At 42.3% G+C, this 27117-nt stretch overlaps 1 protein-coding gene across 2 annotated transcripts; it reads right to left on the minus strand.

Annotated features, from left to right (window-relative positions):
• Positions 1–4211: 4211 nt before the first annotated feature.
• skor1b (SKI family transcriptional corepressor 1b) lies at positions 4212–27117 on the minus strand. Of its 2 annotated transcripts, none has more exons than XM_045706475.1 (8): positions 26659–27117; positions 23563–25381; positions 23128–23224; positions 22911–23018; positions 22677–22742; positions 22250–22324; positions 21758–21832; positions 4212–4477 (listed from the first exon to the last, which is right to left on the minus strand). In XM_045706475.1, exons 2-8 carry the CDS (start codon positions 25369–25371, stop codon positions 4383–4385), a joined length of 2325 nt encoding a protein of 774 aa, XP_045562431.1. In that variant the 5' UTR covers positions 25372–25381; positions 26659–27117; the 3' UTR covers positions 4212–4382. The 2 variants fall into 2 exon arrangements, with proteins under 2 accessions (XP_045562431.1, XP_045562430.1); XM_045706474.1 differs by having other exon boundaries at positions 4212–4480; positions 26659–27116.

A 27117-nucleotide genomic window follows, 5' to 3' on the forward strand; every position in this document is an offset into this window, starting at 1 on the left:
GGTGGTAGTAGTCTTCAGGGTGGTAGTAGTCTTTGGGGTGGTAGTAGTCTTAGGGTGGTAGTAGTCTTCAGGGTGGTAGTAGTCTTTAGGGTGGTAGTAGTCCTGGGGGTGGTAGTAGTCTTCAGGGTGGTAGTAGTCTTCAGGGTGGTAGTAGTCTTCAGGGTGGTAGTAGTCTTCAGGGTGGTAGTAGTCCTGGGGGTGGTAGTAGTCTTTAGGGTGGTAGTAGTCTTCAGGGTGGTAGTAGTCTTTAGGGTGGTAGTAGTCTAGGGCGGTAGTAGTCTTTAGGGTGGTAGTAGTCTTCAGAGTGGTAGTAGTCTAGGGTGGTAGTAGTCTTTAGGGTGGTAGTAGTCTAGGGCGGTAGTAGTCCTGGGGGTGTTAGTATTCTTTAGGGTGGTAGTAGTCTTGGGGTGGTAGTAGTCCTGGGGGTGGTAGTAGTCTTTAGGGTGGTAGTAGTCTTTAGGGTGGTAGTAGTCTTTAGGGTGGTAGTAGTCTAGGGTGTTAGTAGTCTTTAGGGTGGTAGTAGTCTTCAGAGTGGTAGTAGTCTAGGGTGGTAGTAGTCTTTAGGGTGGTAGTAGTCTTGGGGTGGTAGTAGTCCTGGGGGTGGTAGTAGTCTTGGGGGTGGTAGTAGTCTTGGGGGTGGTAGTAGTCTTGGGGGTGGTAGTAGTCCTGGGGGTGGTAGTAGTCTTGGGGGTGGTAGTAGTCTTCAGGGTGGTAGTAGTCTTCAGGGTGGTAGTTGTCTTCAGGGTGATAGGAGTCTTTAGGGTGGTAGGAGTCTTCAGGGTGGTAGTAGTCTTCAGGGTGGTAGCAGTCTTGGGGGTGGTAGTAGTCTTTGGTGTGTTAGTAGTCTTGGGGGTGGTAGTAGTCCTGGGGGTGGTAGTAGTCTTGGGGGTGGTAGTAGTCTTGGGGGTGGTAGTAGTCCTGAGGGTGGTAGTAGTCTTGGGGGTGGTAGTAGTCTTGGGGGTGGTAGTAGTCTAGGGCGGTAGTAGTCTTTAGGGTGGTAGTAGTCTTTAGGGTGGTAGTAGTCTTCAGAGTGGTAGTAGTCTAGGGTGGTAGTAGTCTTTAGGGTGGTAGTAGTCTAGGGCGGTAGTAGTCCTGGGGGTGTTAGTATTCTTTAGGGTGGTAGTAGTCTGGGGTGGTAGTAGTCTTTAGGGTGGTAGTAGTCTTTAGGGTGGTAGTAGTCTAGGGTGGTAGTAGTCTTTAGGGTGGTAGTAGTCTAGGGTGGTAGTAGTCTTTAGCGTGGTAGTAGTCTTCAGAGTGGTAGTAGTCTAGGGTGGTAGTAGTCTTTAGGGTGGTAGTAGTCTTGAGGTGGTAGTAGTCCTGGGGGTGGTAGAAGTCTTGGGGGTGGTAGTAGTCTTGGGGGTGGTAGTAGTCTTGGGCGTGGTAGTAGTCTTGGGGGTGGTAGTAGTCTTGGGGGTGGTAGTAGTCTTGGGGGTGGTAGTAGTCCTGGGGGTGGTAGTAGTCTTCAGGGTGGTAGTAGTCTTCAGGGTGATAGTAGTCTTTAGGGTGGTAGTAGTCTTCAGGGTGGTAGTAGTCTTCAGGGTGGTAGTAGTCTTCAGGGTGGTAGTAGTCTTCAGGGTGGTAGTAGTCTTGGGGGTGGTAGTAGTCTTTGGTGTGTTAGTAGTCTTGGGGGTGGTAGTAGTCCTGGGGGTGGTAGTAGTCCTGGGGGTGGTAGTAGTCTTTAGGGTGGTAGTAGTCTTGGGGGTGTTAGTAGTCTTGGGGGTGTTAGTAGTCCTGGGGTTGGTAGTAGTCTTGGGGGTGGTAGTAGTCTTGGGGGTGGTAGTAGTCTAGGGCGGTAGTAGTCTTTAGGGTGGTAGTAGTCTTTAGGGTGGTAGTAGTCTTCAGAGTGGTAGTAGTCTAGGGTGGTAGTAGTCTTTAGGGTGGTAGTTGTCTAGGGCGGTAGTAGTCCTGGGGGTGTTAGTATTTTTTAGGGTGGTAGTAGTCTTGGGGTGGTGGTAGTCCTGGTGGTGGTAGTAGTCTTTAGGGTGGTAGTAGTCTTTAGGGTGGTAGTAGTCTAGGGTGGTAGTAGTCTTTAGGGTGGTAGTAGTCTTCAGAGTGGTAGTAGTCTAGGGTGGTAGTAGTCTTTAGGGTGGTAGTAGTCTTGGGGTGGTAGTAGTCTTGGGTTGGTAGTAGTCTTGGGGGTGGTAGTAGTCTTGGGGGTGGTAGTAGTCTTTAGGGTGGTAGTAGTCTTGGGGTGGTAGTAGTCTTGGGGTGGTAGTAGTCTTGGGGTGGTAGTAGTCTTGGGGTGGTAGTAGTCTTGGGGGTGGTAGTAGTCCTGGGGGTGGTAGTAGTCCTGGGGGTGGTAGTAGTCTTGGGGGTGGTAGTAGTCCTGGGGGTGGTAGTTGTCTTCAGGGTGATAGTAGTCTTTAGGGTGGTAGTAGTCTTCAGGGTGGTAGTAGTCTTGGGGGTGGTAGTAGTCTTTGGTGTGTTAGTAGTCTTGGGGGTGGTAGTAGTCCTGGGGGTGGTAGTAGTCCTGGGGGTGGTAGTAGTCCTGGGGGTGGTAGTAGTCTTTAGGGTGGTAGTAGTCTTGGGGGTGTTAGTAGTCTTCAGGGTGGTAATAGTCTTCGGGGTGGTAGTAGTCTTTGGTGTGTTAGTAGTCTTGGGGGTGGTAGTAGTCCTGGGGGTGGTAGTAGTCCTGGGGGTGGTAGTAGTCCTGGGGGTGGTAGTAGTCTTTAGGGTGGTAGTAGTCTTGGGGGTGGTAGTAGTCTTCAGGGTGGTAGTAGTCTTGGGGGTGGTAGTAGTCCTGGGGTGGTAGTAGTCTTGGGGGTGGTAGTAGTCCTGGGGGTGGTAGTAGTCTTGGGGGTGGTAGTAGTCTTGGGGGTGGTAGTAGTCTTGGGGGTGGTAGTAGTCCTGGGGGTGGTAGTAGTCTTGGGGGTGGTAGTAGACCTGGGGGTGGTAGTAGTCTTCAAGGTGGTAGTAGTGTTCAGGGTGGTAGTAGTCCTGGGGGTGGTAGTAGTCTTGGGGGTGGTAGTAGTCTTTGGTGTGTTAGTAGTCTTGGGGGTGGTAGTAGTCTTGGGGTGGTAGTAGTCTTATGGTGGTAGTAGTCTTGGGGGTGGTAGTAGTCCTGGGGTGGTAGTAGTCTTGGGGGTGGTAGTAGTCCTGGGGGTGGTAGTAGTCTTGGGGGTGGTAGTAGTCTTGGGGGTGGTAGTAGTCTTGGGGGTGGTAGTAGTCCTGGGGGTGGTAGTAGTCTTGGGGGTGGTAGTAGACCTGGGGGTGGTAGTAGTCTTCAAGGTGGTAGTAGTGTTCAGGGTGGTAGTAGTCCTGGGGGTGGTAGTAGTCCTGGGGGTGGTAGTAGTCTTGGTGGTGGTAGTAGTCTTCAGGGTGGTAGTAGTCCTGGGGGTGGTAGTAGTCTTCAGGGTGGTAGTAGTCCTGGGGGTGGTAGTAGTCCTGGGGGTGGTAGTAGTCCTGGGGGTGGTAGTAGTCTTTAGGGTGGTAGTAGTCTTTAGGGTGGTAGTAGTCCTGGGGGTGGTAGTAGTCTTGGGGGTGGTAGTAGTCCTGGGGGTGATAGTAGTCTTGGGGGTGGTAGTAGTCTTGGGGGTGGTAGTAGTCTTGGGGGTGGTAGTAGTCCTGGGGGTGGTAGTAGTCCTGGGGGTGGTAGTAGTCTTGGGGGTGGTAGTAGTCCTGGGGGTGGTAGTAGTCTTGGGGGTGGTAGTAGTCCTGGGGGTGGTAGTAGTCTTGGGGGTGTTAGTATTCTTTAGGGTGGTAGTAGTCTTCAGGGTGGTAGTAGTCTTCAGGGTGGTAGTAGTCCTGGGGGTGGTAGTAGTCTTCAGGGTGGTAGTAGTCTTCAGGGTGGTAGTAGTCCTGGGGGTGGTAGTGGTCTTCAGGGTGGTAGTGGTCTTCAGGGTGGTAGTAGTCTTGGGGGTGGTAGTAGTCCTGGGGGTGGTAGTAGTCTTGGGGGTGGTAGTAGTCTTGGGGGTGGTAGTAGTCTTGGGGGTGGTAGTAGTCTTGGGGTGTTAGTAGTCCTGGGGTGGTAGTAGTCTTGGGGGTGGTAGTAGTCTTGGGGGTGATAGTAGTCTTCAGGGTGGTAGTAGTCTTCAGGGTGGTAGTAGTCCTGGGGGTGGTAGTAGTCCTGGGGGTGGTAGTGGTCTTCAGGGTGGTAGTAGTCTTCAGGGTGGTAGTAGTCTTCAGGGTGGTAGTAGTCCTGGGGGTGTTAGTAGTCCTGGGGGTGGTAGTAGTCTTCAGGGTGGTAGTAGTCTTGGGGGTGGTAGTAGTCTTGGGGGTGATAGTAATCCTGGGGGTGGTAGTAGTCCTGGGGGTGGTAGTAGTCTTCAGGGTGGTAGTAGTCCTGGAGGTGGTAGTAGTCTTGTGGGTGGTAGTAGTCTTGTGGGTAGAAGTAGCCTTGCTTTCCAGACTGACGGGGCTCCACGGCGGGCTGTGGGAAAGGACTAAGGTGGTAGAAGAGGAGGTTTGAAGGAGCAGGTTCCAGTGCAGTGTCGAGGAGTCAGCATCTTACAGGAGAAATGTTGTAGAGCGTTGTGAGCTTCTGGGAAGAAAGAGAATAGATCACTAAATAGATCCACTAGATGAAGAAAGGAAATAGATCACTAAATAGATCCACTAGATGAAGAGAATAGATCACTAAATAGATCCACTAGATGAAGGGAATAGATCCACTAGATGAAGGGAATAGATCCCTTAATCGATCCACTAGATGAAGATCACTAAATAGATCTAGATCCAATAGATCACTAAAATATCTAGATCCACTAGATGAAGGGAATAGATCCACTAGATGAAGGGAATAGATCCACTAGATGAAGGGAATAGATCACTAAATAGATCCACTAGATGAAGGGAAAAGATCCACTAGATGAAGGGAATAGATCCACTAGATGAAGGGAATAGATCACTAAATAGATCCACTAGATGAAGGGAATAGATCCACTAGATGAAGGGAATAGATCACTAAATAGATCCACTAGATGAAGGGAATAGATCCACTAGATGAAGGGAATAGATCCACTAGATGAAGGGAATAGATCACTAAATAGATCCACTAGATGAAGGGAATAGATCCACTAGATGAAGGTAATAGATCACTAAATAGATCCACTAGATGAAGGGAATAGATCACTAAATAGATCCACTAGATGAAGGGAATAGAACACTAAATAGATCCACAAAGGTGTGTGTGTTTCAGTCCTCACAATACATAAATACTTTTCTAGTGATGTCTATTCTCTTTTCAATTGTATATTTATTTTTTTAACCTTTTATTTAACTAGGCAAGTTAGTTAAGAACAAATTCTTATATACAATGACGGCCTAGGAACAGTGGGTTAACTGCCTTGTTCAGGGGCAGAACAACAGATTTTTTACCTTGTCAGCTCAGGCATTCGATCTAGCAACCTTTCGGTTACTGGCCCAACATTCTAACCACTAGGGTACCTGCCGTATATATATATGCCGAAGTCAGTTCTCTTTTCAAATGTATATAGGACTAAATTAATTATCTTTTCAAATGTATATAGGACTAAATTAATTATATTTTCAAATGTACAGTTGAAGTCTGTAAATTTCGCAAATTGCTCCCAATGATAAACCAGACTTGTGGAGGTCTACAATTTCTTTTCTTACGTCTTGGCTGTTTTCTTTTGATTTTCCCATGATGTCAAGCAAAGAGGCACTGAGTTTGAAGGTAGGCCTTGAAATACATCCACAGGTATACCTCCAATTGACTCAAATGATGTCAATTAGCCTATCAGAAGCTTCTAAAGCCATGACATCATTTTCTGGAATTTTCCAAGCTGTTTAAAGGCACAGTCAACTTAGTGTATGTAAACTTCTGAACCACTGGAATTGTGATACAGGGAATTATAAGTGAAATAATCTGTATGTGAACAATTGTTGGAAAAATGACTTGTGTCATGCACAAAGTAGATGTCCTAATCGACTTGCCAAAACTATAGTTTGTTAACAAGAAATTTGTGGTGGTTGAAAAACGAGTTTTAATGACTCCAACTTAGTGTATGTAACCTAAGTGTAACCTAAGTGTAAGACTCAATCATGGCCACTCTTACTGACTGTTGTGGCTGCTTTGTGGGATGTATTGTTGTCTCTACCTTCTTGCCCTTTGTTCTGTTGTCTGAGCCCAATAATGTTTGTACCATGTTGTGCTGCTACCATGTTGTGCTGCTACCATGTTGTGTTGCTACCATGTTGTGCTGCTACCATGTTGTACTGCTGCCATGTTGTGTTGCTACCATGTTGTTGTCATGTTGTGTTGCTACCATGTTGTGTTGCTACTATGTTGTTGTCATGTGTTGCTGCTTCGCTGTGTTGTTGTATTAGGTCTCTCTTTTTGTAGTGTTGTGGTGCCTCTCTTGTTGTGATGTGTGTTTTGTCCTATATTCTTTACTTTTAATCCCAGGCCCTCGTCCCCGCAGGAGGCCTTTTGCCAGGCCGTCATTGTAAATAAGAACTTGTTCTGACTTGCCTAGTTAAATAAAGGTTTAAAAAAATTAATAATATAAATAAAATAAAAGTCAATTCCCTTTTCAAATGTATATAGGCTAAGGGTTGTTCTTCAGCGTGACAAATGCCTGGACACAGCCCTTAGCCGTGGGAAATTGGCAGTATACCACAACCCCCCGAGGTGCCTTAATGCCATTGTAAACTGGTTACCAACGTAATTAGAGCAGTAAAAATACGTGTTTTGTCATAACCGTTGTACACGGTCTGATATACCACAGCTGTCAGCCAATCAGCATTCAGGGCTCGAATATTCCAGTTTATAAAATGTACTATATTGGCCATAAACCACACCCCCTCGTACCTTATTGCTTAAATAAAACTCGATTCAAGGTCATGCTCTAAAATGTAATACAACTTGAATCACACAGATTGCAAAATAGTTGGGAAAAGATTTCCAATGAACCGATTCCTTGGCACATGATTTATGAACTGATGCACAAAACAAGAGTTTTTCAATTTAATTTAAATTATTATAAAACATTCTTGCAACCAATAGAATGTTATTTATATGGGTGATACAACCGTCCCAGCTCTGCAGATTTTGCTGCGAAGAGACAGAATCATTAGATAATTTGTTTTGGTAAATATGTAGCTGGTTTTTGGTCGCAAGGTTCAGGTTCAGGACTGGTTGAAGAATTGCAACATTTACCTGGAGTTAACTCTGTAAATAACACTGTTGGGTGATTTAAAAAGTCATAGTCAATCCATCAATAATATAATAATAATTTTAGCAAAAAAATGTTTATCTTTAATTTACAATCTGTAGGAATTGTGAGAATAGAAAGGTTCAGAATTTTTGTGAAACATCACAGCACATTTGAAAAATATATACGACAAATAGAAATCAAAACTGGATGGTGTTTAGAGATCGATGGGAGGGGTTGAATGGAGCTGATAGAATGGTACTAAAAACAAACAAAAGATAACTATTGTAAAATAGATTGTGTCCATAAAAATGTATATAGTTATGTATAAACTGGAAGTAGAAGCCTAAGTGTTGTTGTCCATTAGTTTAATCCAATTAAGGGAGGAGTGGTAGGGTTAGGGGGAAAATAATACAGGAAAATATATAAAAATATATATACAGTGCATTTGGATTGTCACGGCTTCCGCAGAAGTTGGTTCCTCTCGTTCGGGTGGCGTATCGGCGGTCGACGTCACCGGCTATCAAGCTTCCACCGATCTACGTTTCTTTTTCCATTTGTTTTGTCTTGATTGTTCACACCTGGTTCTCGTTATTATTATTTCCCTGTTTAACCCTCTGGTTCTCATTATGTTTTGTGCGCGTGATTGTTTCATGGTTTTTGTGTTAGGGTTGTTATCCCTGCGTGGATTTTGGGATATTTATTTTTCAGAGTAAAGAACGTTATTTTACTCAGTTCTGTGTCCTGCGCCTGACTCCATCCTCACCTCCACACAACTGACACTTGACATGGAAAGTATTCAGACCCCTTAACTTTTTTCCACATTTTGTTACTTAACAGCCTTATTCTAAAATGGATTCAATTGCTTTTTTCCCTCATCGATCTACACACAATACCCCATAATGGCAAAATAATAGCAAATAAAAAAACAGAAATATTACATTTACATAAGTATTCAGACCCTTTACTAAGTACTGTGTTGAAGCACCTTTGGCAGCGATTACAGCCTCAAGTCTTCTTGGGTATGACGCTACAAGCTTGGCACACCTGTATTTGGGAGGTTTCTCCCATTCTTCTCTGCAGATCCTCTCAAGCTCTGTCAGGTTGGATGGGGAGCGTCGCTGCACAACTATTTTCAGGTCTCTCCAGAGATGTTTGATCAGATTCAAGTCCGTTCTCTGGCTGGGCCACTCAAGGACATTCAGAGACTTGTCCCGAAGCCTCTCCTGCGTTGTCTTGGCTGTGTGTTTAGGGTCGTTGTCCTGTTGGAAGGTGAACCTTCCCCCAAGTCTGAGGTCCTGAGCGCTCTGGAGCAGGTTTTCATCAAGAATCTCTCTGTACTTTGCTCCGTTCATCTTTGCCTCGATCCTGACTAGTCTCCTAGTCAGTGCCACTGAAAAACATCCCCACAGCATGATGCTGCCACCACCATGCTTCACCGTAGGGATGGTGCCAAGTTTCCTCTAGACGTGACGCTTGGCATTCAGGCCAAAGAGTTCAATCTTAGTTTCATCAGACCAGAGAATCTTGTCTGTCATGGTCTGAGTCTTTAGGTGCCTTTAGGAAAACTCCCAGAAGGCTGTTATGTGCCTTTTACTGGGGAGTGGCTTCCATCTGGCCACTCTCCCATAAAGGCCTAATTGGTGGAGTGCTGCAGAGATGGCTGTCCTTCTGGAAGGTTCTCCCATATCCACAGAGGAACTCTAGAGCTCTGTCAGAGTGACCATTGGGTTCTTGGTCACCTAACCAAGGACCTTCTCCCTCGATTGCTCAGTTTGGTCGTGCGGCAAACTCTAGGAAGAGTTTTGGTGGTTCCAAACTTCCACTGTGTTCTTGGGGACCTTCAATGCTGCAGAATTTATTTTGTACCACTCCCCAGATCTGTGCCTCGACACAATCTAGTCTCGGAGCACTACGGACAATTCCTTTGACCTCATGGCTTGGTTTTTGCTCCGACATGCACTGTCAACTGTGGGACCTTATATAGACAGGTGTGTGCCTTTCCAAATCATGTCCAATCAATTGAATTTACCACAGGTGGACTCCAGTCAAGTTGTACAAATATATCAAGGATGATCAATGAAAACAGGATTCACCTGTGCTCAATTTCGAGTCTCATAGCATAGGGTCTGAATACTTATGTAAATAAGGTATATGTAAATAAGATATTTCTGTTTTTGGTTTTTAATACATTTTCAAACATTTCTAAAAACCTGTTTTTGCTTTGTCATTATGGGGTATTGTGATGTCATTATGGGGTAGTGTGATGTCATTATGGGGTATTGTGATGTCATTATGGAGTATTGTGATGTCATTATGGGGTATTGTGATGTCATTATGGGGTAGTGTGATGTCATTATGGGGTATTGTGATGTCATTATGGGGTATTGTGATGTCATTATGGAGTATTGTGTGTTGATTGCTGAGGAAATTGTTTTCGAATAAGGCTGTAACTGTCACGACTTCCGCCAAAGTCGGTCCCTCTCCTCGTTCGGGCGGCGTTCGGCGGTCGACGTCACCGGCCTTCTAGCCACCGCCGATACACTTTTCATTTTCCATTTGTTTTGTCTTAGTCTTAGTCACTCACCCAATTACCTGTTTATTATTTAACCCTCTGTTCCCCAGGTTACTTTGTACATTTGTCATTTTGAGTAAAAGTACGTTGATTACTCATATTTGCTGTCCTGCGCCTGACTCTCTACACCAGCTACACACACAGGACCATTACAGTAACGTAACAAAATGTGGGAAAAGTGAAGGGGTCTGAATACTTTCCCGAAGGCACTGCATATATAAATAAATAGAAATATGAATCAAGGCCATGATCTGAAATGTAGTAAAACAATGAATGTTCATGTATGTCTGAAGAAACAATCTAACCCTTTAGCTACAGCAAGTCAATGTTCCTGACTACGTGTGTTCTTGTGTATAAAATCTGCAGTTTTTTTAAATATATAAAAAGAAAAAAAAAAGTACAGTACCAGTCAAACGTTTGGACACACCTACTCATTCAAGGGTTTTTCTTTATTTTTAATATTTTCTACATTGTAGAATAATAGTGAAGACATCAAAACTATGAAAAAACACATGTGGAATCATGTATATATTTTAGATTCTTCGAAGTAGCCACCCCTTTGCCTTTGCACACTCTTGGCATTCTCTCAACCAGCTTCATGAGGTAGTCACCTGGAATGCATTTCATTTAACAGGTGCGCCTCGTTAAAAGTTAATTTGTGGAATTTCTTTCATTCTTAATGCATTTGAGCCAATCAGTTGTGTTGTGACAAGGTGTCACGTGTGAAACCTCTCCGACCTCTAGTTCATCAGACTGCTCGTTTTGGCGCACACCTGTCACCATCGTTACGTGCACCTGTGCGTCATCAGACTCGCCTGGACTCCATCACCTCTTTGATTACCTTCCCTATATACTGTTAAAGTTGGAAGTTTACATACACTTGGGTTAGAGTCATTAAAACTTGTTTTTCAACCACTCTTGCAAATTTCTTGTTAACAAACTATAGTTTTGGCAAGTCGGTTAGGACATCTACTTTGTGCATGACACAAGTCATTTTTCCAATAATTATTTACAGACAGATTATAGTTCACTGTATCACAATTCCAGTGGTTCAGAAGTTTACATACACTAAGTTGACTGTGCTTTTAAACAGCTTGGAAAATTCCAGAAAATGATGTCATGGCTTTAGAAGCTTCTGATAGGCTAACTGACATCATTTGAGTCGATTGGAGGTGTACCTGTGGATGTATTTCAAGGCCTACCTTCAAACTCAGTGCCTCTTTGCTTGACATCATGGGAAAATCAAAAGAAAACAGCCAAGACCTCAGGAAAACAATTGTAGACCTCCACAAGTCTGGTTCATCCTTGGGAGCAATTTCCAAACGCCTGAAGGTACCACGCCCATCTGTACAAACAATAGTACGCAAGTATAAACACCATGGGACCACGCAGCCATCATACCGCTCAGGAAGGAGACGCATTCTGTCTCCTAGAGATGAACGTACTTTGGTGCGAAAAGTGCAAATCAATCCCAGAACAACAGCAAAGGACCTTGTGAAGATGCTGGAGGAAACAGGTACAAAAGTATCTATATCCACAGTAAAACGAGTCCTATATCGACATAACCTGAAAGGCCGCTCAGCAAGGAAGAAGTCACTGCTCCAAAACCGCCATAAGAAAGACAGACTACGGTTTGCAACTGCACATGGGGACAAAGATCGTACTTTTTTGGAGAAATGTCCTCTGATACACTGTCTGTAATTTATTTAGAATTTAAGGCACACTTAACCAGCATGGCTACCACAGCATTCTGCAGCGATACTACATCCCATCTGGTTTGTGCTTAGAAGGACTATCATTTGTTTTTCAACAGAACAATGACCCAACACACCTCCAGGCTGTGTAAGGGCTATTTGGACCAAGAAGGAAAGTGATGGGGTGCTGCATCAGATGACCTGGCCTCCACAATCACCTGACCTCAACCCAATTGAGATGGTGTTGGATGAGTTGGACCGCAGAGTGAAGGAAAATGTATGTGGGAACTCCTTCAAGACTGTTGGAAAAACATTCCAGGTGAAGCTGGTTGAGAGAATGCCAAGAGAGTGCAAAGCTGTCATCAAGGCAAAGGGTGGCTACTTTGAAAAATCTCCAATATAAAATATATTTTTATTTGTTTAACACTTTGTTGGTTACTACATGATTCCATATGTGTTATTTCATAGTTTTGATGTCTTCAGTATTATTCTACAATGTAGAAAATAGTACAAATAAAGAAAAACCCTTGAATGAGTAGGTGTGTCAAAACTTTTGACTGGTACTGTATATATATATATATATATATATATATATATATATATATATATATAAGGCTGTGGTTTTTCTGGATATTTTTGTTGTTATTCTGTCTCTCACTGTTCAAATAAACCTACCATTAAAATTATAGACTGATCATTTTTTTGTAAGTGGGCAAACGTACAAAATCAGCAGGGGATCAAATACTTTTTTCCCCCACTGTGTATATATATATATACTGCTCAAAAAAATAAAGGGAACACTTAAACAACACAAATGTAACTCCAAGTCAATCACACTTCTGTGAAATCAAACTGTCCACTTAGGAAGCAAAACTGATTGACAATAAATTTCACATGCTGTTGTGCAAGTGGAATAGACAACAGGTGGACATTATAGGCAATTAGCAAGACACCCCCAATAAAGGAGTGGTTCTGCAGGTGGGGACCACAGACCACTTCTCAGTTCCTATGCTTCCTGGCTGATGTTTTGGTGACTTTTGAATGCTGGCGGTGCTTTCACTCTAGTGGTAGCATGAGACGGAGTCTACAACCCACACAAGTGGCTCAGGTAGTGCAGCTCATCCAGGATGGCACATCAATACGAGCTGTGGCAAGAAGGTTTGCTGTGTCTGTCAGCGTAGTGTCCAGAGCATGGAGGCGCTACCAGGAGACAGGCCAGTACATCAGGAGACGTGGAGGAGGCCGTAGGAGGGCAACAACCCAGCAGCAGGACCGCTACCTCCGCCTTTGTGCAAGGAGGAGCAGGAGAAGCACTGCCAGAGCCCTGCAAAATGACCTCCAGCAGGCCACAAATGTGCATGTGTCTGCTCAAACGATCAGAAACAGACTCCATGAGGGTGGTATGAGGGCCCGACGTCCACAGGTGGGGGTTGTGCTTACAGCCCAACACCGTGCAGGACGTTTGGCATTTGTCAGAGAACACCAAGATTGGCAAATTCGCCACTGGCGCCCTGTGCTCTTCACAGATGAAAGCAGGTTCACACTGAGCACGTGACAGACGTGACAGAGTCTGGAGATGCCGTGGAGAATGTTCTGCTGCCTGCAACATCCTCCAGCATGACCGGTTTGGCGGTGGGTCAGTCATGGTGTGGGGTGGCATTTCTTTGGGGGGCCGCACAGCCCTCCATGTGCTCGCCAGAGGTAGCCTGACTGCCATTAGGTACCGAGATGTGATCCTCAGACCCCTTGTGAGACCATATGCTGGTGCGGTTGGCCCTGGGTTCCTCCTAATGCAAGACAATGCTAGACCTCATGTGGCTGGAGTGTGTCAGCAGTTCCTGCAAGAGGAAGGCATTGATGCTATGGACTGGCCGCCCGTTCCCCAGACCTGAATCCAATTGAGCACATCTGGGACATCATGTCTCGCTCCATCCGCCAACGCCACGTTGCACCACAGACTGTCCAGGAGTTGGCGGATGCTTTAGTCCAGGTCTGGGAGGAGATCCCTCAGGAGACCATCCGCCACCTCATCAGGAGCATGCCCAGGCGTTGTAGGGAGGTCCTACAGGCACGTGGAGGCCACACACACTACTGAGCCTCATTTTGACTTGTTTTAAGGACATTACATCAAAGTTGGATCAGCCTGTAGTGTGGTTTTCCACTTTAATTTTGAGTGTGACTCCAAATCCAGACCTCCATGGGTTGATAAATTGGATTTCCATTGATTATTTTTGTGTGATTTTGTTGTCAGCACATTCAACTATGTAAAGAAAAAAGTAATTAATAAGATTATTTCTTTGATTCAGATGTAGGATGTGTTGTTTAAGTGTTCCCTTTATTTTTTTGAGCAGTATATATATGTATCATATTCCTACTGGCCACATATCATTTACCTTTCAACTTGTGTTGAAAGGCATAACTAACCTTTCTCTCTTGGTCCAGCTCGCTGCCTAATGTGTCTATATGTAAAGGATGATAACACGAGAGGAGCAGTAGACTGATTAACGTCAGTGATTCGTCAAACCTCTCCTCGGGGACCATCAGATGTTTCACAATGTTGTTCTAGTAGCCCTGAAATAGTTAACCTGATTCACCTATTCAAGGCCTTGATGATTGGTTATATCTGGTCTGTTATCTGTGGGATAGTTGAATAGTGGTTATATCAGGTCTGTTAGCTGTGGCATAGTTGAATAGTGGTTATATCTGGTCTGTTATCTGTGGGATAGTTGAATAGTGGTTATATCAGGTCTGTTAGCTGTGGGATAGTTGAATAGTGGTTATATCAGGTCTGTTAGCTGTGGGATAGTTGAATAGTGGTTATATCAGGTCTGTTAGCTGTGGGATAGTTGAATAGTGGTTATATCAGGTCTGTTAGCTGTGGGATAGTTGAATAGTGGTTATATCAGGTCTGTTAGCTGTGGGATAGTTGAATAGTGGTTATATCAGGTCTGTTAGCTGTGGGATAGTTGAATAGTGGTTATATCAGGTCTGTTAGCTGTGGGATAGTTGAATAGTGGTTATATCAGGTCTGTTAGCTGTGGGATAGTTGAATAGAGGTTATATCAGGTCTGTTAGCTGTGGCATAGTTGAATAGTGGTTATATCAGGTCTGTTAGCTGTGGGATAGTTGAATAGTGGTTATATCAGGTCTGTTAGCTGTGGGATAGTTGAATAGTGGTTATATCAGGTCTGTTAGCTGTGGCATAGTTGAATAGTGGTTATATCAGGTCTGTTAGCTGTGGGATAGTTGAATAGTGGTTATATCAGGTCTGTTAGCTGTGGGATAGTTGAATAGTGGTTATATCAGGTCTGTTAGCTGTGGGATAGTTGAATAGTGGTTATATCTGGTCTGTTATCTGTGGGATAGTTGAATAGTGGTTATATCAGGTCTGTTAGCTGTGGGATAGTTGAATAGTGGTTATATCAGGTCTGTTAGCTGTGGGATAGTTGAATAGTGGTTATATCAGGTCTGTTAGCTGTGGGATAGTTGAATAGTGGTTATATCTGGTCTGTTAGCTGTGGGATAGTTGAATAGTGGTTATATCAGGTCTGTTAGCTGTGGGATAGTTGAATAGTGGTTATATCAGGTCTGTTAGCTGTGGGATAGTTGAATAGTGGTTATATCAGGTCTGTTAGCTGTGGGATAGTTGAATAGTGGTTATATCTGGTCTGTTATCTGTGGGATAGTTGAATAGTGGTTATATCAGGTCTGTTAGCTGTGGGATAGTTGAATAGTGGTTATATCAGGTCTGTTAGCTGTGGGATAGTTGAATAGTGGTTATATCAGGTCTGTTAGCTGTGGGATAGTTGAATAGTGGTTATATCAGGTCTGTTATCTGTGGGATAGTTGAATAGTGGTTATATCTGGTCTGTTATCTGTGGGATAGTTGAATAGTGGTTATATCAGGTCTGTTAGCTGTGGGATAGTTGAATAGTGGTTATATCAGGTCTGTTAGCTGTGGGATAGTTGAATAGTGGTTATATCAGGTCTGTTAGCTGTGGGATAGTTGAATAGTGGTTATATCAGGTCTGTTAGCTGTGGGATAGTTGAATAGTGGTTATATCAGGTCTGTTAGCTGTGGGATAGTTGAATAGTGGTTATATCAGGTCTGTTAGCTGTGGGATAGTTGAATAGAGGTTATATCAGGTCTGTTAGCTGTGGCATAGTTGAATAGTGGTTATATCAGGTCTGTTAGCTGTGGGATAGTTGAATAGTGGTTATATCAGGTCTGTTAGCTGTGGGATAGTTGAATAGTGGTTATATCAGGTCTGTTAGCTGTGGCATAGTTGAATAGTGGTTATATCAGGTCTGTTAGCTGTGGGATAGTTGAATAGTGGTTATATCAGGTCTGTTAGCTGTGGGATAGTTGAATAGTGGTTATATCAGGTCTGTTAGCTGTGGGATAGTTGAATAGTGGTTATATCAGGTCTGTTAGCTGTGGGATAGTTGAATAGTGGTTATATCAGGTCTGTTAGCTGTGGGATAGTTGAATAGTGGTTATATCAGGTCTGTTAGCTGTGGGATAGTTGAATAGTGGTTATATCAGGTCTGTTAGCTGTGGGATAGTTGAATAGTGGTTATATCAGGTCTGTTAGCTGTGGGATAGTTGAATAGTGGTTATATCAGGTCTGTTATCTGTGGGATAGTTGAATAGTGGTTATATCAGGTCTGTTAGCTGTGGGATAGTTGAATAGTGGTTATATCAGGTCTGTTAGCTGTGGGATAGTTGAATAGTGGTTATATCAGGTCTGTTAGCTGTGGGATAGTTGAATAGTGGTTATATCAGGTCTGTTATCTGTGGGATAGTTGAATAGTGGTTATATCAGGTCTGTTAGCTGTGGGATAGTTGAATAGTGGTTATATCAGGTCTGTTAGCTGTGGGATAGTTGAATAGTGGTTATATCAGGTCTGTTAGCTGTGGGATAGTTGAATAGTGGTTATATCAGGTCTGTTAGCTGTGGGATAGTTGAATAGTGGTTATATCAGGTCTGTTAGCTGTGGCATAGTTGAATAGTGGTTATATCAGGTCTGTTAGCTGTGGGATAGTTGAATAGTGGTTATATCAGGTCTGTTAGCTGTGGGATAGTTGAATAGTGGTTATATCAGGTCTGTTAGCTGTGGGATAGTTGAATAGTGGTTATATCAGGTCTGTTAGCTGTGGGATAGTTGAATAGTGGTTATATCAGGTCTGTTAGCTGTGGGATAGTTGAATAGTGGTTATATCAGGTCTGTTAGCTGTGGCATAGTTGAATAGTGGTTATATCAGGTCTGTTAGCTGTGGCATAGTTGAATAGTGGTTATATCAGGTCTGTTATCTGTGGGATAGTTGAATAGTGGTTATATCAGGTCTGTTAGCTGTGGGATAGTTGAATAGTGGTTATATCAGGTCTGTTATCTGTGGGATAGTTGAATAGTGGTTATATCTGGTCTGTTATCTGTGGGATAGTTGAATAGTGGTTATATCAGGTCTGTTAGCTGTGGGATAGTTGAATAGTGGTTATATCAGGTCTGTTAGCTGTGGGATAGTTGAATAGTGGTTATATCAGGTCTGTTAGCTGTGGGATAGTTGAATAGAGGTTATATCAGGTCTGTTAGCTGTGGCATAGTTGAATAGTGGTTATATCAGGTCTGTTAGCTGTGGGATAGTTGAATAGTGGTTATATCAGGTCTGTTAGCTGTGGGATAGTTGAATAGTGGTTATATCAGGTCTGTTAGCTGTGGCATAGTTGAATAGTGGTTATATCAGGTCTGTTAGCTGTGGGATAGTTGAATAGTGGTTATATCAGGTCTGTTAGCTGTGGGATAGTTGAATAGTGGTTATATCAGGTCTGTTAGCTGTGGGATAGTTGAATAGTGGTTATATCTGGTCTGTTATCTGTGGGATAGTTGAATAGTGGTTATATCAGGTCTGTTAGCTGTGGGATAGTTGAATAGTGGTTATATCAGGTCTGTTAGCTGTGGGATAGTTGAATAGTGGTTATATCAGGTCTGTTAGCTGTGGGATAGTTGAATAGTGGTTATATCAGGTCTGTTAGCTGTGGGATAGTTGAATAGTGGTTATATCTGGTCTGTTATCTGTGGGATAGTTGAATAGTGGTTATATCAGGTCTGTTAGCTGTGGGATAGTTGAATAGTGGTTATATCAGGTCTGTTATCTGTGGGATAGTTGAATAGTGGTTATATCAGGTCTGTTAGCTGTGGGATAGTTGAATAGTGGTTATATCAGGTCTGTTAGCTGTGGGATAGTTGAATAGTGGTTATATCAGGTCTGTTAGCTGTGGGATAGTTGAATAGTGGTTATATCAGGTCTGTTATCTGTGGGATAGTTGAATAGTGGTTATATCAGGTCTGTTAGCTGTGGGATAGTTGAATAGTGGTTATATCAGGTCTGTTAGCTGTGGGATAGTTGAATAGTGGTTATATCAGGTCTGTTAGCTGTGGGATAGTTGAATAGTGGTTATATCAGGTCTGTTAGCTGTGGGATAGTTGAATAGTGGTTATATCAGGTCTGTTAGCTGTGGCATAGTTGAATAGTGGTTATATCAGGTCTGTTAGCTGTGGGATAGTTGAATAGTGGTTATATCAGGTCTGTTAGCTGTGGGATAGTTGAATAGTGGTTATATCAGGTCTGTTAGCTGTGGGATAGTTGAATAGTGGTTATATCAGGTCTGTTAGCTGTGGGATAGTTGAATAGTGGTTATATCAGGTCTGTTAGCTGTGGGATAGTTGAATAGTGGTTATATCAGGTCTGTTAGCTGTGGGATAGTTGAATAGTGGTTATATCAGGTCTGTTAGCTGTGGCATAGTTGAATAGTGGTTATATCAGGTCTGTTAGCTGTGGGATAGTTGAATAGTGGTTATATCAGGTCTGTTAGCTGTGGGATAGTTGAATAGTGGTTATATCAGGTCTGTTAGCTGTGGGATAGTTGAATAGTGGTTATATCAGGTCTGTTAGCTGTGGGATAGTTGAATAGTGGTTATATCAGGTCTGTTAGCTGTGGGATAGTTGAATAGTGGTTATATCAGGTCTGTTAGCTGTGGGATAGTTGAATAGTGGTTATATCAGGTCTGTTAGCTGTGGGATAGTTGAATAGTGGTTATATCAGGTCTGTTAGCTGTGGGATAGTTGAATAGTGGTTATATCAGGTCTGTTAGCTGTGGGATAGTTGAATAGTGGTTATATCAGGTCTGTTAGCTGTGGGATAGTTGAATAGTGGTTATATCAGGTCTGTTAGCTGTGGGATAGTTGAATAGTGGTTATATCAGGTCTGTTAGCTGTGGGATAGTTGAATAGTGGTTATATCAGGTCTGTTAGCTGTGGGATAGTTGAATAGTGGTTATATCAGGTCTGTTAGCTGTGGGATAGTTGAATAGTGGTTATATCAGGTCTGTTAGCTGTGGGATAGTTGAATAGTGGTTATATCAGGTCTGTTAGCTGTGGGATAGTTGAATAGTGGTTATATCAGGTCTGTTAGCTGTGGGATAGTTGAATAGTGGTTATATCAGGTCTGTTAGCTGTGGGATGGCTGGAGACGTTTTTACATTCTTTATTTGGGTTGTTGATCATATTCATATAGACTCACGTATTATGTGCACGTAAATGCATTGTTCTGACCTAATATTATCTTTCTATTATTTTTTGGTATTTGTTTTTTTTTTGCACATTTGTGTGTTTTATTTGATATTCCTGGTCTTTCTCTTTTAATAACGCAGTGTTGAATAAAACACAAAATATCTGTTTTTGGATTAATTATTATACTTAAATCCCGAGATGATGTCCACAGTTATGACTACAAACTGTAGTCCTATGTATACATCCCATCTGTGTTGAGATATAGTATATTTTGACTATTCATCAAAAGGGCCCGATTCAGACTTAGGAAATTAAGCTTTTCTTACGTACACTTTTCCTATGCATTTCTCAGTGGTTGATATTCATACTTACCTTATGAAGATGCATAACGGGCTTTCCAGGCGGGGTTTCCTTGCCAGGGCTGAATAAATGTAATTTAACTGATGAAATCCCTACCACTTGCTGGTAGACAGATTTTCTGGTTGAGTTTTCATTCAATGTGGGTTTTTCAGTACATTTATCTTAAACCATCCCTTTAAATACAGTGTACCTTTTAGTTGGAAATTTTTGTTGACAGACTCACTAGGATATATCAAGAAAAGTATATATTTTTTTTTTTGAATATTAGAGATGGTTGAAAGAAAGCCAATATAAATATATGTATATTAGTTTCAGTTTCAGCACCAATTAGTAGATTTAAAAATACTCTGATGTTGTAGATTATTTAGGGTTAGGAAAGTATTTATGAATCGTGAAAAACAGATTTGGAGAGACTTTTTTTTTTTTTTGGACTAAAGAAAGAATACTGTGGTTTGATTCCTTTTGAAAAGTGTCACATTCAGTTTTTCAACCCATGGTAATGTTGGAAGATTAGTGTACAGTCGTGGCCAATAGTTTTGAGAATGACAAACAGAAACCCTGACAAATTCCCAGCATTGATTATGCACGACTGAGCTGCCATCAGTCAGGATGTGGCCCAGAAGTTAATTGACAGCATGTCAGGTGCGGATTGCAGAGGTCTTGAAAAAAGAAGGGTCAACACTGTAAATATTGACTCTTTGCATCAACTTCATGTAATTGTCAATAAAAGCCTTTGACACTTATGAAATGCTTGTAATTATACTTCAGTATTCCATAGTAACATCTGACAAAAAAATATCTAAAGACACTGAAGCAGCAAACTTTGTGAAAATTAATATTTGTGTCATTCTCAAAACTTTTGGCCACGACTGTCCATTGAACTATACTAGGGAGAATAGTGTACAATAGTAGGCTATACCCTCATCTATTACCTACACTAACCATGGAACTGTGTGATGTCACAGGTATTGCGCCCTGCGTCGAGGTTACAACTGTTAGGGCTTGGTCTGCGCTACATAACTGTGTGTTGTTGTATGTTGTCGAACTGCTTTGCTTTATCTTGGCCAGGTCGCAGTTGTAAATGAGAACTTGTTCTCAACTTGCCTACCTGGTTAAATAAAGGACTTGTTCTCAAGAAATAAAAAATAAAAAAAATAACGCTCGAAAAAATGATTTAACTAGCCTAGCTGTTGTTGTTGTTATATTATCTATCTTATGATCCTCAGCAACAACCACACGGCCTTGACGGCATTTACAGAGGAACAATGGAACGAAACAATGGAATTAAATGGAAAGATCATGTAGGATGTACCAACGGAAGAGAACTAACAGTATATTGGCAGTGGAATGTGTAGTTATTAGGACTACTGATACTGAGAGTTTCTAATATTTTACATGATAGAAATATGGAAACAAAGGAAGTCAGGGTGGCCTATAATTAAAGACATTAGAGTGCCCGTCCCTGCAAGTTAAAAGGCCGTACAGTTTAAATTCTACATAATGGCTCAGCATTTCATCAACTTTACTGTTGATATGTTTCAGTTTGCTGCCATATGACCGGTTTCAGTCATTTGTCTCCAGCGATTTAAAAAGGTCAAATATATATATATATATATCTATAAAACAAGATTCCCTAATCCAAACAGATTACTCGTTTACCTAGCTCTTACCAACAGCTCGTAGCAAGTTGTAAATTACAGTGGAATATGGAATATGTTGTTATTTCAGGGCATGTTCGCTTGACCTTATTCCTGGCGCGTAAAGGTGGTGGAATATTGAGGGAATGAAGTCAAGGTCAGAATATGGTGTATCTGTAGGACACACCTCCACCTTCATTTACTTTATCTCCACCCCCCAAATGAATAGCAGGGTTCTCATGCTTAAGTTCAAGGTTAGAATACGCACAGAGAGAAAAGTGCATTAAAGGGAATTATGTTCCATTTACTTGTGCTTAATAACTTGGGTCGGAATCGGGCCCCAATTGATTAGGCAAAAAAATAATGCCTTTGATCAATTTGATTGGTTGATTGATTAAAGATTGATTAAAGATTGATTAAAGGCATGGGATGATCAATATATATATATATATATGCCTTTGATCATCCCATGCCTTTAATCAATCAACCTATCAAATATATATATATATATACTGAGTATATGAAACATTAAGAGCACCTGTTCTTTCCATGACACAGACTGACCAGGTGAATCCAGGTGAAAGCTATGATCCCTTATTGATGTCACCTGTTAAATCCACTTCAATCAGTGTAAATGAAGGGAAGGAGACAGATGTAAGAATGATTTTCTTTTAAAAAAAAACCTTGAGACGATCGAGATGTGGATTGTGTATGTGGTGGTGGTGGTGGGGGGGGGATAGAGGGGAGGGGGGAGGGGGGGGGGTAGAGGGGGGTAGGAGGGTGAATGTTTGGTATCTTCTCACCTCTGACAATATGAAGCTGCTGAACCATCTCTTCCCTGTAGGACAGCTCCCTTTTCATCTGATGATGGAAATTATCTGGGGAGCAATTTACAATAGCTTAGTCAGTCATCTTTAGTATATTGCCGATAAAGGACTCTTTTTAATGTGGTTGCCTATATATATATATATATAGATATACACTACTCGGGCATCCTACTCGGGCGAAATTGAAGAAAGCCTCCTAAATCACCAAATACACAAACGAATAGCCATATGAATTGAATTGAAAAATTAAATGACATTCGAATCATGCAATATAAAAAATATAAAAAAACGGACATGCACTAACACACCTGACGTAGTGAAAAACCATATCGACGTGTGTTTGTTCAGCGGTCAACATGCTGATCATGATAACCATGATACTACGAGAAACACTCATTTTCTAAAAAAAATAAAACTTTAAAAAAACCTTTGAATCGAAAACTGAAATTTGATTTAAATGAATTATACTTTTTAAATGTTGGAATTCTCGTTCCAATTTCTTCCTTAGCGCCACTTGCTCAACGAGCTGTCTCTGCAATTCCTCTGTAGAAAATGAATGAACAAATGTGTTAAAAAATATTTTAAAAAAAAATAATAATAATTAATATGGGGTGAAAATGGCTGCGGGGTATAGGCTAAATGGTAGGCTAACTCATGTTAAATGATTCATGTCAAGCGATTGGTAAAAGGCCTAGGGTGAGAGCCAGTCTATTCTATTCTGCAGGGATCATGTAAGGCATAATTTATTGATCATTCCAATTATTATTAAAGAAAGCCTATAATAAACAATATCATTATTATTGAAAAATAAATAAATAAATAAGCCAACATTTTATAAATAACAATGTAATAATAATAATAATAATAATAATAATAAGTTATTGTACGGTGTTACCTTTTGCCAGTCTTTCTATGTCTTTCTGAGTTTGTAATAATCTGTTAACATTGTGCGTTGCCTCGCCTGAAAACACACAGAGACAACATTTATAGCGTTACAAAATATACACAAATAGGCAACAACAAAAAAAGAGGCTTTAATTATTATTTTTTTTATATAAGCAAAAATCCTGACCAAAAAAAAAGTAAAATAGCCTATTATCCGACGGAGATGTGCAGCTCTGGAACTAACCCTCAATCAGAGCTTCTCTCGGGCTCTCCTCGCCGCTCTGGCCGTTATACGACTTCGTTTCAATCTCCTCCATTGTCGAGGACGGCTCCTCTCTACTGACACTGTCGTCTAAATAAACATCAAATAAATCGAATGGAAATCAATGAGTCTAGTTGCTTTTCTCGAAAATGTGTTTTATTATTATTATTATAACATTTGGAACAAAACAACATCCAACCTTTCGATTCCACAGTGCCTTTATGGTAATTCGTTGCTGAACCAAAAGCATATGGACTTTTCCTTTGTTGCATGTCACTCCTGTCCGGTGAATATATCTAGATAAATCAGGACAGGATAATGAAGATTTCTCGGTAAATTACATTCAATCATGCTCTCTGACATTTTTTTTTTTGTGGGACAAATTGTGTATTTGAACGACCTTTTGATTCTCTGCTATTAACACAGACAAAAACAAACGTGAACGTACAATGAATAAAATAAGCCCTAATGTATACGTGACAGTAAAAGGATGATGCCTTTTCGATGAGTCAATTAATTAACGGTGGTCTATTGTTACTTTTTAATTCATATCTGTCAATTCATAATTCATAACAAACAAACAAAAAAAGTATCTTCTTTAGTATGTAGTACTGGGTCCATATCAATCACTCACTTCAACAAAAGACGTGTTCTTGTCCTCCGGCAGTTGCTTGCCCTGTCTCTCTCTGTCTGAAGACAGTACCACGTGTAGAGGTAGATTCATTCTCTGTGAGTCGACCACAACCGCCTGCTCTGGCTCCGATTTGGATTCTGGGAAATTTAGTGAAGCGCCCTGTGCCAAGTTTAATAAAACAGGAACAAGAGGGGTCTTGCTAACCTCAATGTTGTGCGGAAGTGACTCCTCGTCCTCTTGTGATTTATTGGTTTCAACGTCCACATCCGTCTCTCCCACACTGTCCACACTTCCGGGGGACACGGACCTGTAACTCGAGCTCTCGCTCAGGAAATCTGGTGACAGGTAGCCAGCTCGAGACCCGTTGTACGACCCCCGGTTACCGTAAAGTTTGGCTATACTCTCCGCGTCTTTGATGACGGGTCTGAATGCAGAGACGTAGTTGATCTTCCTTGGTAGAACTGGTCTTATACAGTCCATTGGCCTCGTCTCATCGCCAAACTTATCGTCCTCATTCCGGGTGGACTGTGTGCTAGAGCACTGATCACTGTCCATCAGACTGTCCCTCGGAGTGTTGCTACTTCTGTCACTCTGCTCGGATGCGTCCAGATCACCCTGTCTGGCGCACAGGAGCTCCGAGTGCGGTTTGTGCTGGGCCTGGGCCTGGGCCTGGGGGTAGGGGGGCATGGTCAGGGGACCTGCAGTAGGCCAGAACATGGGGAAAGAGTGGTAGGCGCTGTCCTTGGTGCTTGGCCAGGAGAAGACGCCAGAGAGGTGAGCTTTATTCTGCTCTCCTCCCATCACAACACCATCATCTTTTTTCTGTAACAACCCGAATGCCGGGAACCCGTAGGGATGTGGGTAAAGCGGCGGAGGAATTTTCACATTTTGCAGCATACCGAAACTCTTACTGGGCACGGGGATAACCGGATAGCTGCGCGTGGTACTCATACTCCCCATGCCTCCCCGGTTATCGTCGCAGCGGAGGATTTTAGGAGGGATCTCCGGTGATTCTCTTCGGGGGAAGTTGCTAGATCCTTGATGTGATTTCAATGGAAAGGAACGTTCAGACCCGTGACCGTGAACCGGCAGTGTTCTCTTCCGGCTGCCCCCGTTGAACATGGCCTTCACGTCCTCCCACGCATGCGCCACGTCGTCAGGTGAGCCTTTGTCAGTCAGTTTGAGGTGTCTCCTCCAGGAGTTAAAGTTAGCCGCGTCTGGCTGTGTATACTTTGACTCTGGTGTTCGGTGAGAATGAAATATGAATTTATTGGGAGAAAAATACATATTGCAGAAGGAGCACTTGATGCACTTGGCTCGGGAGCTGTTGTACCTAGCCGGTATAAAGTTACCACGGCTCCCCCACGCGCACTCGTGGGAAACATCAAACGCGAAATTTTCCGGTAATTTTGGAGGGTTATGAGCTCCAAGAAACGATTTACAAAGCCTCTCGGCCTCACGCTTTGTTATCATCCCACAGCGCCTCGAGGAGATGGGCATGGCGCCCGCACGCCTCAGGATCTCCAGCTGGACCGGGGTGCATTGCACGCAGGTGATGCCCAGTGCCACACGCCGGTTGTGGATTTCGTTATAGCTGTAATTCTTCAGCAGGGTGTTAGAGATCTGGGCCAGACACAGTCTCTCCTGGCCGTCCAGCACCAGGCAGACTATGGGGATTCCATACAGGGCTGTCTCGCTGACCTGGTTGGGTTTCAGGTTGGGGTTGAATGTTGGGAGGTCCTGTTTGGAGCTCGATGGAGAAGAGCTGGAGTCCCGTGTCGCAGGTAGCAGACTAGGATTACACTCCATTACTGGAAGCCTGAAGAAGAAGAAAAACAATTATTATCATGACAATTCAAGTTTTTCATTTATATCATTTTTTTCCCTTTTTTTTAATATTTTTTTTTACCAATAATACTTATAAACTAATTTATAATCTAGGCTGCATCACATCTGGCCGTGATTGGGTGTCCAATAGGGCGGCGCACAATTGCCCCAGTGTCGTTCCGGGTTTAGCCCGTGTCGGCCGTCATTGTAAATAAGAATTTGTTCTTAACTGACTTCCGTAGTTATATAAAGGTGAAATAAAGAAATACAAATAAAGAATTAAAAAAATATTTTAAAACAATCCGTATCCTCTTTCCAGCTTCCAAATAAACCTATTGCATTGTAATAGCATTGATTAGCCTATAATGACAGCAAATAGTCCTGATAAAAATCGGACAATTATATAGGCATAATAATAGTCATCATAAAAAACAATAAAATAGACCTATATTGTTTAAATAGCCCATAAGAACAATATAAAAAGTATAGTAAAAATGTATTATATGTATGCGTAAAAGCTAATACTTTCAAGAAAAACGCTTGGTGGTTTCTCAGTATTTTGTAAAAGCCTATTTTCCAAATCAGATCTAGTGCTATTGCCGCCTAAACCAGGTCTTTAACGTGATGAGAGCTGACTCAGCCGGGCCCAAAACTGATTTAGCCGGTCCCAAGAGCTGACCTTAGCCGGGCGGGCGGAGAGCTGAGGAGAAGGGCTGAACAGTGCCAGCTAACGGAACAGAAGGAAAATATACATTTAGCCATGCCAAGCAGCTTAACCTGGAGGATTTGAACCTATAAGCAGCTTTCTGTGTAATTACCAAGGTCTAAGTTTTATAGGTCTTATATCGTTTGGGAAGATAACAGAGCCACTAAAAGAGGTACATTTAAGACGTTTCAAGAATATATTCTTTTTTTTTTTTTTCTTCTTTCTCTCGATTAAGTGACATGCAAGATGCATTTTTAATCCCTCATCAAATATATATTGTAATTGACGCTCTAATCTTTACAAAGAAACATAGAGCCGATAAGCCATCAGTGAGCAAGTAGATCAATAGGCATATTGATGATTGGTAAACAGCAAGCCAATATATATTGTTGTATTTTAATTGGAATGTTTCATGATTTTTAAACGTTATGTCAAAAGATTGTTGCGTGAAATGAAATGTATGGCTGTGAAGGTACCCGAATGCGTTAGGAAATCGTGTAATTGTCAACCGCACAACAAGGTAAAAAAAAAAACGTTAATCCTTTCTTACAGCAAAAGCTTACCTTTTTTGTTGTTGTTGTTGTATGGTGCAAACCCGTTTTTCGTTGTGTCAGCAACAACAACAACAATAACAGCAACAAAAGAGTGATCAAGTATTGTAATTAGGTCAACAACAAACAAACAAAAAAAAGAGCAGCGTTCAACTCGTCCGATGGTTTGAACAGGTTGGCCGGAAGGTTTGTCCAATAATAATGATGTCTGTCTGCCACACACCGACTGCTCTCGCATCCCTCGCTGGAGCTCGACTCTCACGGCTGTGTGTGTGTGTGTGCAGTGTGTAAAGAGAGCGTCCACTAGGTAGAGCAGCCAGCCCACTCCCAACGAAATTCACCGCGACGCCCTCAACACCAAACATCAAGTGACAGCTGAAGTAAATGGCAAGGCACTCCCACTTAGTGCCTGCATCTTTACATTAACCGTTTGCTTTCGGGATCAATGGGAGAGAAAAAAAAAACATATCA

Source organism: Salmo salar, chromosome ssa23 (assembly GCF_905237065.1).
Source record: "Salmo salar chromosome ssa23, Ssal_v3.1, whole genome shotgun sequence".
Taxonomy (NCBI): Eukaryota; Metazoa; Chordata; class Actinopteri; order Salmoniformes; family Salmonidae; genus Salmo; species Salmo salar.

Excerpts from the sequence above, each read along its gene's own strand:
- skor1b (XM_045706474.1), bottom strand. The coding sequence starts at position 25,371 with ATGGAGTGTAATCCTAGTCTGCTACCTGCGACACGGGACTCCAGCTCT. Across the intron at positions 22,743-22,910 it reads GAGAGAAGCTCTGATTGAGG|GCGAGGCAACGCACAATGTT; the intron begins GTTAGTTCCAGA and ends GTGTGTTTTCAG. Across the intron at positions 21,833-22,249 it reads AGAATTCCAACATTTAAAAA|ATAATTTCCATCATCAGATG; the intron begins GTATAATTCATT and ends ATTGCTCCCCAG.